The following is a 13,557-nucleotide window of genomic DNA, read 5'->3' as shown; positions in this document are numbered from 1 at the left end:
TTGTTAAATTACAGTTTAGAAGACTATATTTTATATATCGACAAGGCGAATGAATATGCATGATTAATGAACATACATATAAAGAAGAAAAAAAAATATTATAATAATACACGTAAATGATTTAATTAATTAATTAATAATAATAATAATAATAATAATAATAATAATAATAATAATAATAATAATAATAATAATAATAATAATAATAATAATAATAATAAAAGAGAAAAAGAAAAAGAAGAAAAAAGAAAAAAAATACAATTTTTCGTCTCGAGGAACCAGCCTTAAGACTTGCTGAAACTCGCGAAACGATTATGATCGTGGATGCGCGTAATATATCGTACTATTATTACATTATATTATATTATATTAATATTATTGTTATTAAATATTCTCACGTACGAAAGAGAGAGAGAGAGAGAGAGAGAGAGAGAAAAAAAGAGGGAAAGGATTCGCAATTGTATCGTCGAAAAAAAAAAAAAAAATAAAAGAAATTACATTTGACGCGATAACGAACGAAAGAAGCATCACTAAGGTTACGATTATTTTCTATATTTTTTCTATATCCTAATGAATAGAAAAGGAAACTAATCAAAACCCTTCTCAATATCAAGGACTAGAAGGATCCTTCAGTAAACGTACCAGAGGATTCAGTTTACCTTCCTCGGAGTTTCTGTACTCCTCCAGAAGCTGCGAAAACGAAATAACAAAGTGTTTGATTATTTAACTGAGATTTTGCTTGTTTTCTTTTTCTTTCTTTCTTTTTTGTTTTCTTTTTTTGTATTTTTTTTTTTTTTTTGTATTTTTTTGTTTTTACCTAACTCCATCATTCGTACTGTTAGAAATTAATTTGTAACATAATGTTTTTTTTTTAAATAGCTTATAGAATCACAGAGAATCAATTCTTTTATTTAAGCTGAGAAATTATCTAAAAGAAAAATAAACAAAAAATATGTATATATATATATATATATATTTTAATCTTTTTACCTGATAAGATAATTCACATGAGAGAATGGCCTTTGCCTCTGGATTGCAATGCGTAGCTGCCAGTAATGCCGGTAATGTGTATGGCGTTAATCTTGGGTCACCATAAAATGGGAAGGGTAATGTACAAAATTGTTGAAGAACGCTTGGTCCAGCACCAGCTGATTGGAGTATCAACTGTAACGAATATAAATAAGAACAAAAAAATAATAAATAAATAAATAAATAAATAAAAATGATAAATGAATAAATACAAACATTAAAGAAAATACAATATTAAGTATATACTTAAATTAAATTAACAATATATATATATATATATACATATATATATGTATTTGTTTTAATAATATATTTTATATTTAATAATAATAATATAATTTTTTAATAATAACAATAATATTAATAATATATATATATATATATATATATATATATATATGTATATGTATATGTATATATATGTTTTAATCATTTTCTTTTTGTATATTTGCTTATTTAATAATTTTGCAATTAATATTCATTAAAAATTTGCAAATGACCCGTATCAGCGAAAAAAAAAGAAAAAGAGAGAAAAGAAAAGAAATAAATTGATTGACAACATAATTAAGATGGCGAAGCAAATAAATACATACATGTACATGGATAATCGTGGGAAATGAGAAACGTCTAAAGAATTACTTGACCAGGTGTTACGGAAGCTAGAGAAAATATACTAAACGCCTAAGACACATCTGCGTACTTGTATATTCTCAGAACAAGAACACAAATTATTACGAAAAGCACCTGCACGAAATTCGTATATAAAAGGAAGTACCCACATAACTTATTTGCATTTCTACGAGTATATATGTATATATATACGTATATACGTTACAAGTGCAAAGACTTTCTCTCTCTCCCTCTCTCTCTCTCTCTCTCTCTCTCTCTCTCTCTCTCTCTCTCTCTCTCTCTCTCTCTCTCTCTTTTTCTAAACGAATCAATAAATTTTCACGATTTATTATCATAACTGTTTATTATAGATATGTCAAAAACATAACGAACATAAATATTTATACGTTTTCATTGAAAAACGTTTAATTTGATTAATTTAATTAATGTGAGTAATTCGTTTCTATTAACCATAAACAAATGTTTTCATTCATCCTATGTGATATATAATATATGTATAGTAACTATTATCATTTTAATCAAAAGTATTGCTGCTCTTTATTTAATTTGAATACAGTAAACAAATTATAATGTAATATTTTTATAACGATAAGAAATGAAGTATATTGTATATATATATATATATAAGAAATCTTTAGTGTCTTCAAGTGATTGATAAGAAAGATCACCGATAAAAAATTTGATAATTCAACGAAATATAAAATATAATTAAGGAAAAGAAAAAGAAAAACAAGAAAAAAAAAAAAGAAGAAGAAAAAAAAATGATTGAAATTTATAATATTATTTATAATACTTAATAAAAGGGAAGGGGGGGCGGTGGTCGGGTGGAAGCAAGAGAAAGAAAGAAAAACATTTGCAAATTAATAACGTAGAACCGAAAGATCGAAGATTAAAGCAACAAAAATAAAATAAAAAAAAAAAAAGAGAGAGAGAGAGAGAGAGAGAGAGAATAAATAAAAACCACAAAAAAAAGAAAGAAAGAAAAGAAAAAAATCATAATTAAAAAAATTCCTCGGGTCTTGATTGGATCGAACATTCGAAAAATCTAAATTAGAAATCTGCCGTCTCCGAAGTCACGATAACAAGAGAAAAAAAGAAAGAAAGAAAGAAAGAAAGAGAGAAGGAGAGAAAGACAGAGAGAGAGAGAGAAGAAAAAGAAATAGATACGAGATAGACAGAGACAGGCTTTCTTCGTGGCGTCACCCGTTACATTTGCCGTGAAATGCAGTGCACGGTGTTTAACATGCTGCCGAAGAGAGAGAGAAAGAGAGAGAGAGAAATGGAGAAAAAGAAAAAGAAAGAAAAAGAAAGAGAGAGAGAGAGAGAGAGAGAGAGAGAGAAAGAAAGAGAAAGAGGAGGAAGAAGCTGTTAGACACAACACACTCAGCGGACCTCCCATCAATATACGACCGAATGCCGTTAAGATATATTTACTTCGTTCCATTCCATACGTCAGGAGCGTGCGTTCTCGCACGCGTATCCACACACCACACATACATAAATATATACATACGTAAACGCATATACACATATGAACATAAATACATAGAAAACACGCGTGTGCATTTATCCAACATCCATGAACGTTTTCTGCATCGGGATGTAACGTTGAGTGCATAGCCGACGTTGCACATTCGTCTTTCGGCGGAGTCTTTCGGCTCTTTTTAAGACGTCGCTACCACCCCTCTATTTTCTCTCTCTCTCTCTCTCTCTCTCTCTCTCTTCTTCTTCTTCTTTTTCAACCTCTACATCCCCCATCTCCATCCCCTTCTTCTTCTTCTTCTTCTTCTCTTTTTCTTCCTTTTCTTATTCTTATTCTTTCTCTCCCTCGCCAAACTAACGTGGCCCCTCTACCAATCGAGAAAACTCTTCGAAGTGTTAGTAGGTACGCGAAGAAACGAAACACTTTTAAGCGCGCACCCGCGAAACATCTGCGAGAAACTTTAACCGCTTCTTCATCTTCATCATCGTCATCTCCTCTTCCTCCTCCTCCTCCTCCTCCTCCTCCTCCACGACGCTCTTCACATTCTTTTTATTTCTTCTTCTACCTATACTCCCCTGCTTTTTTTCTTTGCGTTCAGGCGCGCGTGTCAACTCCAACCTTAGAAAAGTCTCTTTTTATTTATTTATTTATTTATTTATTTATTTTATATAATTTTATTTTTTGTTTTCTTTATCGATCGATACCTCTTTCATTCGATTTATTTCTTTCAAACGTAATGTCTTTTTCTATTGTTTTTAGTAGGATTTTTTTAAAAGAAATTCCAAAAGGATAATTCCGTAAACTCGTATATTAATAATTTGAAGATAAATTAATGATAGATTTTTGTTTTTATCTTATATCAAATTATACGTTTTATTATGTATCGGTGTTTTCTTTTTTCTTTTTTTTTTTTTTTTTTTTTTTTTTTATTTTTTTTTTCTCTTTTAATTACGCATATTGTTAATTAATATGAAATACGAAATTGTATGTAGAAAAAAAAAAGAAAGATCAATACAATTTAATATATTATATATTAATTATATATTAAGAAAAAACAAAAGAAAAAAAAAAGAGAAAATTAATAAAATTTAATAATGTCTCGTCTCTTTCGATGTATATTTTACGATAAATAAGATACATGTTGTTTGCAATTTTATATTAAACGTATGTTTAATATTTTCGTAAATTAATTACATGAATTATTATTACGTGAAATGAAAATTATATGTAAAAGGAATAGAAGAAAGGAAGAAAGGAAAGAGAGAAAAAAAGAATGAGAAAAAATTTAATATCGTCTTGTCTCTTACGGACGACATTTCATAAGCATTATTTAAATAACATATTAAACGATTCTAATTGTATCAACAATTGCGTGTATGAAGAAAAAAAAGAAAAAAGAAAAAGGAAAAGAAAGAAAGAAAATAAAATAAAATAAAATAAAATAAAATAAAATGCAAAGATTCGAATTGAATTAATATTCATGAATAAAATTCAAATACAAATTCAAAATTCCGTACCGAGTGTTAATCCATTCTTTGTAAATTGATTATATCTATGAGTTATATGGAAAAAGAAAAAAAAAAAAAGAAAAAAAGAAGAATAAGAGAAAAAGAAACAGATTAAACAAATAAACAAATAAATAAACAAACAATTAAATAAATAAAACAAACAAATAAATAAATAAATGAATATACTATTACTGATTGGTCTTCTTTCGTTAGTTGTCGTTTGTTGAAAACTATAAATCAATTCGATGAATTTAAGATCGTTTGTTTAAACGATTAGTTCGATAAAAAAAAACGTAAAGAATGAAGCTTAAAGAATACTACAAACAAAACTGTTTGGAATGAAGTCATTCTAAGTGGTTTATGTAATTCACCCGACGCATCAGTCAGTATCTTTTTACACGAATGCCACTGTGACACTCTCTCTCTCTCTCTCTCTCTTTCTTTCTCTGCTCTCTGTTTTATTCCGTACGAATACATACCGGGTGGTAATTTTCGTAAAGTATTCTCTCTCTCTCTCTCTCTCTCTCTCTCTCTCTCTCTCTCTCTCTCTCTCTCTCTCTCTGTCTCACTCTTTCTTTCTATTTCAATAAATTAAATAAAAAAGCAACGAGCAAATCGATCTCGAATAAACTTCAGATTTTTTTCCCTTTACTATTCTATTCTATTTTATTCTATTCTATTTTATTCTATTCTATACCATTCCATTCTATTTTATTCTATTTTTTTCTAGTACGTCCTAGAGATAGAATGAATTTTTAAACGATAATAGTTTTTACCTATGACGATTTTATAAAATCATTTTAATTCAAAAATTCGACGAAATGAGTTTAATAAACGTTCGTTAAAAAAAAAAAAAAAAAAGAAAAAAAAGAGAGAAAAGAAAAAGATAAAAAAAAAACCTAAATAGAGAAAATCGTCGAAAATCATATTTAATTAATTTAATAATTTTCCGTTACTTCGTAAGTTTTTCTATTCTACGAATATTCTCTGTTATATTATATTTTTTATCATTTAAAATAAATATCTATGACGATATGTCTAAACATAGTGTAATCAATGATATCGTTACTAACATTGAATCGACAAATTTTCGTATTAAAAAAATTTAATTACATCCATTCTAAGATTATTTATATACGTCATTTATATACGTTGCATTAGAAGAAATTAATATAAATCCATTCATAAATAAATTCTCTTACTCTCTCTTTTACACACCCACGCGTACACACACAAATTCTCATTCAATCTCAATGGAAATATATCCTAAATATTCTAAGATTAGTCACATCTCGTATTCTGCATATATCCAACAATAAATATATAAATCCATACATTCTCATCCTCTCTCTCTCTCTCTCTCTCTCTCTCTCTCTCTTTCTCTTTCTCTCTCTCTATATTTCTAAATCGATCCTAATTATTACTGAATTAAAATCGTTCACTAATCAAATGACAAAGGCCATTTTTATCGATGTTTTTTTGGTTAATTAATGATACCGTCGTATTGCTTCGTCGTATGAGAATATATTGAGATGGGGGGAGGTGAATGTAAAGGGGTGTTGGGACGGAGAATGGGAGGTGAAGAGAACGAACTAGGTATGACTATACTCTGGAAATATTCGTCTTTCGAGTAGGAGAATTCCGACGGACTGGCGCCGTTTTAGGTACGTCGTCATAACGGCCCTTTTTTTTTCTGCGTGGCTATCGGAGAACATTTTTCGAGATATCGGGCCTCGTACCTTCTATTTCTCCTTCTCCATCTTCTTCGTCGTCGTCGTTGTCGTCTTCGTCGTCGTCGTCTTCGTCGTCGTCGTCGTCGTCATCGTCTTCGTCTTCTTCTTCTTCTTCTTCTTCTTCCTATGTTCGGAAATCAGCCGTGGAAGAAACCAAGTGGCATTCGAGCTATGCTCGAGGATATCGAAGGAATGGCCACCTAAGATTAGACGTCGTACCGAGCGACTCGGCAACGTCCAAAGTGCATTCGTTCTGCTCTTCTACTCTCTCTCTCTCTCTTTCTCTTTTTTTATCTTTTTCTCTTTCTTTCTCATGGAACCAGAGAATTCTACCTACCGTGAGCCTAATTGTTCGCTTTTATAGGCTTTCTTTCTTTTACTTTAATTTTTTTTTTCTTTCATCATCTCTCTCTCACACACACACTTTTTCATTTCTTTCTTTTCATTTCCTTTTCCTAATCTCAACCAAGTTGCCTATAAGCCATAGAATCGAATACACTCTAACACGTGTTTCTCAATAATTAACTACGAATACAACGTTATACGAGGAAAAATTTTTTGTTTTGATTCTTCGCTATTACATTATTACTTTGAGAAATTGATTAAGAAACGAATTGTTTTATATATAAAAATTTGATTTGGATATAAAGATAAACTTTCGGTGAAAGTTCGTACGTATGTATGTATTTATGTATATAGATATATATTATGTATGTATAAATAGATATACGTTTAGTTAGGTACGTATAGATGTTTCAATTTTTCTTTTTTTCTTTTTTCTTTTTTTTTTTTTTTTTTTTCTTTTTACATGCAAATATTCGATCGAGTTTACCTGATTTTCCAAATTGTTAACGGCGAAGTATCCAAGAACAGTGAACAATTCCGATAGGATGTAAGTACCGCTGGTATTTTGATTGCCAGATCCAACGGAACTTGGTTTTTCTGTCAATGGATCTCGTGACAGACGAGTTATCACCTGGCTCGCTATCAGTCGCCACTGCAGACTCGTTCCTTCTGAACCAAGAAGATTCTAAAACAAAAAGAAAAAGAAAAAAGAAATATATAAATATATATGGGTACAATATATTTATAAAAATGTGTAAACGTTTGTGAAAAGAATAATTAAGTCTGTCGATCACAGATACGTAGATTATTTAAATAATATTATCGATTCAAAAGGAAAAAAGAAAATATTTTGTAAAATACTTGAAACGATATCCCTAAAAAAAAAAAAAAAAAAAAAGAAAAAAAAGAGGAGGAAAAAGGAAGAAGAAAAAGAAAGAAAGGAATCTTAATGAAAGATACGAAAGAACACAGAAATAATAATTAATAATACGTCGGATATAATCAATTCGGAATAATATTCGAAAGGGAGAAAATCTAAATTCTAATCATCCTTGATCACAGAAATGACTACATGGTGGTCACAGAAGTGGTTCTCGTCTATACCAAAGAGAATGGATAATAAACGTTGGTTTTTCGCCAAATGCACGATGGGAGATCGTCGGGAGGGCCCCATTCGGGATAATCGACGAGGTATCCCGTGGGACAAAACGCCGGCAAAGGTTGGTAGAACACGGTCCTATCCTACGGGACCATCGGATAGCCCCCGATGCTTTTTATGGATGTTAGGGAGGAGGCGCGAGGGGATAAGAGAAAGAGAAGAGGGGGAAGAAGGGGAGGGAGGGGCACGAGGTGCCGTTTCGATTCAATTCGTGGTCTCATCTCGTTGCGAACTTCACGGGAGGGCTTTCTTCCTTGACAGCCGAACCCCATGATACACGATATCTCCATCGAGTCCGACATACAGCTATATATACTTATATATATATATATATATATATATATATATATATATATATATATATACATATATATATACGTATGCATCTAATGACAAGACCCTTTGTGAATCGAGACACAAGAACAACAAGAACTACAGGAGGCCTTTACAAGAAATACGAATTTTGTTTTAACTATCGATGCTTCGTCAGAGTTAAAATTGATTGTGAATAAAAAAAGAAAAAAAAAAAAAAATAATAATAATAATAATAATAATATATATATTATTTTGGAATCAATTAGATTTTTAACCAATTAATCATTATTTTTATTAAAAAATATATATATATATAAATCGATATATTCGATTATATTATATATAGATATAACATAGAAAATAATTTCGTTATAAATTAATATTTGAAACTAATTTAAAAATAATAGAGAGAGAGAGAGAGAGAGAGAGAGAGAGAAAGAGGGTGTGTATTTTATATAGTAAGAAAGATAGAAACGAATCAGAGATAACGTGCCTCGGGCTAAGCAAAGGAAAGGGTTCGCTAAAAGACCTTTGTCCTTTCTCGCTCGATCGAACGACAGCTTTCTCTCGGCACCTAATTACTTGAGTGGACGTGGACAAGGTGCCTAAAAGAATACGTTCTACTCTATTCCGAGGTCGAACAAGTTAGTCACCCATTTTCCTTTCTATTTTATCTGACTTTTCTTCTTTTAGGTAGTTCCTTTGGTATAACCTAGTAACTCTCTTAGAAGATAACGTGTTAATCCCTTTTTTTTTTTTCTTCTTTTCCCCTTTCTTTTTGTATCAACTACTTTTAGAAAACAGGATATAATCAACTCTAATTATATCTTTATATATATATATATATATATATATATATATATATATATGAGAAGACATAATTTGTTTACAAATAAATATACGGAAAACAAATTCTCAATCATATAATTTTTAAAAAAATCTCAAATTTAATTTTTCAAATAAAATTGAAAAATCGATTTAACATAAGGGTACATGTATAACATTTTTGTATAACATGTATAACAGGTATAAAGGGTACATGTATAACATTATAACAATAAATATATATATTTACGTATGTATGTATGTATATATGTAACTCACCTGGAACCTTTGAAGATCGAGTTCGGCGAAAGCCTTGAGTAATCGAAGTCCACGAACGATCAACATTCTTGTGGCTAAAGAAGGCATCGTTTGATTCGGCGTAGGCGATGATCCTTTTTGATTGAAAGTATTCAATGCAACTGCTGCATAAAGTGCACCAATAGCACCAGCCGCTTCCGTCGTAAACAAACTCGATATGAGATGGGTCTCCGTGCTTGTAGTTTGTTCGTTATTCTCGTTGTTGTTGTTGTTATTATTATTATTATTGTTGTTGTTGTTATTATTGTTATTATTATTATTGTTATTATTATTATTGTTATTGTTATTATTATTATTATTATTATTGTTATTACTATTATGAACGGTTGGATTGTCGGGAGTGATCGAACGTTTCAAATGATAACAGATACGTGTTAGTAGATCGAAGGATGCCAACAACAAAGGTGATTCGTGTTCTTGATCCAAAAAGAAATCAGCTTCTATCAGTGCTCGACTATGAAGCGAGACTTTCTCGACCAATCCGCCTGCTATCAGGTATCTGTAACAAAAAAGAAAGAAAAAAAAAAAAAAGAAAATAAAATTAAGGACGAAATGAAAAATAGAAAAAAGAAAAAAAAAAGAGAACAAAAAAAAAGTAATGGACAAAAAGAAAAGAAAGGAATAATTTTATTATAAATGATCTCGTTAAACGCGCACACGCGTAAACCTGACTTTGGTATCTTATGATTCGTCCACAAAGTATACAATGTGTGGTAACAGTAAAGTGTACATATGGGTATTAAAGGAAAAGAGAGAGAAAGAGAGAGGGAGGGGAAGAGAGAGAGAGAGAGAGAGAGAAGGAAAAAAAAAACAATGTATTGCTTACAGGACAGCATGTGTGACGGTGTAACACGAGAGGATTATAACATCAGTGAGTTATAAAGAGAGAGAGAGAGAGAGAGAGAGAGAGAGAGAGAGAAAGAGAGAAAGAGAGAGAATGAGGAGAGGGAAAAAGATATGTCCATATCCGTAGTTATATGTAAGAGAAAGAAAGAGATATAGATACGACCATATTTCTGTATATATCTAAGAGAGAAAGAGAGAGAGAGAGAGAGAGAGAGAGAGAGAGAGGGAGGAGAGAGATAGAGAGGGGTTGAACATTGTCAGCGCACGATGCTCATTCTATCGGGTATGTTGTATATGTTTTCTTTTTCTATTTTCTTTTCTATTTCTTTCTTTCTTTTTTTTTTTTTTATTTTTCTTTTTTCTTCTCTTTTCTTTTTGTAGACAACCCCATATCCCCACCAACATCACAACACTCATGTGCCCCCACAGAGTAGAGTGCCTCGTTGTCGAGGGGTGCGTGGCTGTCAGTGCGTATTATCGCCATCCCTAATGCTTCTATGCACAGATACTAAGCCAAGTTTAATTCTCACACATCCATACATACTCATATATGTGTACATGCCAATGGCTATTGGAATATACAATAGGACGTAGTGCATGGTACGACACAAGTGCATCGTACTACTTGCTTGTGTGTGTCCGCCCCATCGGAAGCCCAACTGTCGCGTCTAATCATAACTAGCTAGAAGCTAATCCTATGCGAAAATGTGTTCATGTGGGTGGATGTATATATGTATATATATATATATATATATATGCACATCTATGCGTGTACACGCGTGTGCATGTGTTGCTATGAAACTGTACATCCCCATATTTTTGTTTTTTTTTTTTTTTTTTTTCTATTTCCAAAGTCTTGTCACGTGGCACGAGCCAAGGATCGAACGATCATTTTTATGGACCTATTATTTACGGACGTTTTCATTTTTTCCAAGTGCCTGATTTCCGTTTATACGTCGAATAATACGATTGATTAGAGAAAAACAATTTTATTGATAAAAAGTCATGAAAGTAAAAAAAAAAAAAAAAGAAAAGAAAAGAAAAGAAAAGAAAAATACAAATTAAAAACAAATAAATACAAGCGAATCCTATCGAACAATTTGGTGTATGATTTTTTTTATAATGAAATTTTAATTAAACATCGAGACGTATTAATAAATTAAAGATATAAATTCATTTATCTTATCTCAATATTCATAATGTCCCTTTTGTCGATTTAAAATAAATTATAAATGATAAAATTTTTGATTAAAATTAATGAAATAATGAAAAAAATTTTGATAATATTAATATTTGATTGATATCACAAAAGAAAAATATTGAGAAGTATCAACAGATAAACAAATTTATTTGCCTTTAAAAATAAATTTCAATTAAAAAAAGAAAAAAAAGAAAAGAACAAGAAAAAAAAAGAAATCAAAAGAAGAGGGAAAAAAATTATTCAAGGAAACAGAAAGCTAAATAAATAAACAAATAAATAAATAAATAGAAGAAGATAAGGATTTACGTGAATGTATAAATAAATGCCATACATGCTCGATAAGATTCGCAAAAGGTCGCGTTTATTCGCGATAGGAAGTAACGACTCGTGTTATCGTCGCATAATTCGTCGATAAATTTGAAGGGCGAGATAAGTCCTTCCTAATCTCGGTCGCATGTCTGCCGAAGAGAAACGAAGCGAGAGAACGCGGAGGAAAAGGATGAAGGAGAACGGGAGGAAAGGGGAAGAAAAAGGGAAACGGAGGGAGGTGGAAAGTGGGGATGGTACGCACAACAATGAGCAAACGAGCGTCGATCGTGGGGATAAAGTAAATTCTCTAATAAAATGCGTTCGAATGCGCGTCTCTACAATGGATTAGGATTATTCGAAATTGTAGGTACCTATATTATATGTATCTATATGCTTGGCCTTTCCTATATGTATTTGCCGTTGCGGGATTTACAGGATTACATTTCGAGAAGTTCCCTCACCCCCTCCCCTTCCACCCATCCACCCCCACACTCTCCCCATTCATAATGTTCTCCCTTCATCCCCATAAACCATAATAACATGGGTAATAACGAAAAATTAACTGATAATCATGCACTTTGTCATACGACGTTAACATTAGAACGAATTTCTTTATCATATTTTCGAATTTAAATTCAATCAAATTACGATTTTTTTTATCATAGACATCTCTCTCTCTCTCTCTCTCTCTCTCTATCATTTCCTTTTTACATTGGTATTCATTGATTTTCTACAATATGTATTCTTGTGATTGTGATGGATATTGAAATAATATAATTGTGTAATGTATATAACATTGAAAAAAAAAAAAAAATAAAAAAGATATTTATTTAACGGATCTATTCGTTCGATCAGTATTTTTCATTGATTAATAATATTTATTAATTATTATTTTTGGATGAAGAAGGAAAGCAATAATTTCGGCTAAGAATTAAAGCTATCATCTCCTTTCTTACGATCTATAATATAACGATAATGATTTCAATATCATACGCGTTATACAAAATTTTTCATCTTTTACAATCTCGAAAAAGTCATATATGAATGGTATCGAAAATTTGTACGCAAGTACGTATATAAAATATAAAAAGAAAAAAAGAGGAGAAGATGAAAAAATTGATTGAACTTCGTACGAATCGACTTTTTATAGAATATAAAACAAACAACAATATTGTTCACGCACGAGTTTCCTTTTTTAAAATAAAATTGAAAACAAAAAGGAAAGAAAAGAAAAAAAAAAGAAAAAAAAAAAAAAGAAACGAAGAGTATCGATCAACAAGTATTATTTAGTTTTCATTTTTTTTTTTTCGTTTTCTTTATCCCTTTTTTATTTTTTTATTTTTTTATTTTTTTTTTTGTTAGTAGACTGCGAATCTAAATCTCAACGTATTATTGTTTTTTATCTTGTTTTTCTTTTTTCTCTTTTTCAAAATCAATATTACTAAAAATTGTGACAAGTTATACAATGAAAAAGCTCTGTACGTATACATACATATTTTATATGTGTGTGTGTGTGTTTGTGTGTATACTTAGTTCGAAAGAGAGAAAGCAACCTAAGAAGCTAATTTTGTCGAGGACTTAACAGTAAATTAAATTCGCCAGTCGGTAAGCGAGGATCTTTCGAACGTTCGAACGAACGAACGAGCAAAGCAATTCGGTAGGACCAGGAAGATCCGATCTAGCGATCTTTACGCACGTCCGAACAGGGGCGAACTGAGAGCTTTGAACAGGGTGCATCATCATCGCCCTGAGATTGCGATCTATCATTGAATGTTTGCGGGGGGTTCGAGCAAATACATTGAATTTATTTATTACCCCACCGCTTCCACACTACCCCCTACACCACCCCCTGCCAT

General features: G+C 30.8%; 1 protein-coding gene across 1 annotated transcript in view; it reads right to left on the bottom strand.

The window, feature by feature from the left end:
- Positions 1-472: 472 nt before the first annotated feature.
- Positions 473-13,557, bottom strand: part of LOC124425221 (S phase cyclin A-associated protein in the endoplasmic reticulum) — a 43,301-nt gene continuing 30,216 nt past the window's right edge. The window contains exons 13-16 of the mRNA XM_046965281.1: positions 9,307-9,844; positions 7,216-7,413; positions 991-1,164; positions 473-690 (exon numbers count right to left, since the gene is read on the bottom strand). Coding sequence (XP_046821237.1) covers positions 610-690; positions 991-1,164; positions 7,216-7,413; positions 9,307-9,844 — 991 coding nt within the window. The 3' untranslated portion in view covers positions 473-609. The remainder of the gene's footprint in view (positions 691-990; positions 1,165-7,215; positions 7,414-9,306; positions 9,845-13,557) is intronic.

The sequence above is a fragment of the Vespa crabro genome, chromosome 1, assembly GCF_910589235.1.
Source record: "Vespa crabro chromosome 1, iyVesCrab1.2, whole genome shotgun sequence".
NCBI lineage: Eukaryota > Metazoa > Arthropoda > Insecta > Hymenoptera > Vespidae > Vespa > Vespa crabro.
The sequence above is the reverse complement of the archived record's forward strand: the minus strand, read 5'-3'. Positions and strand labels throughout refer to the sequence as shown.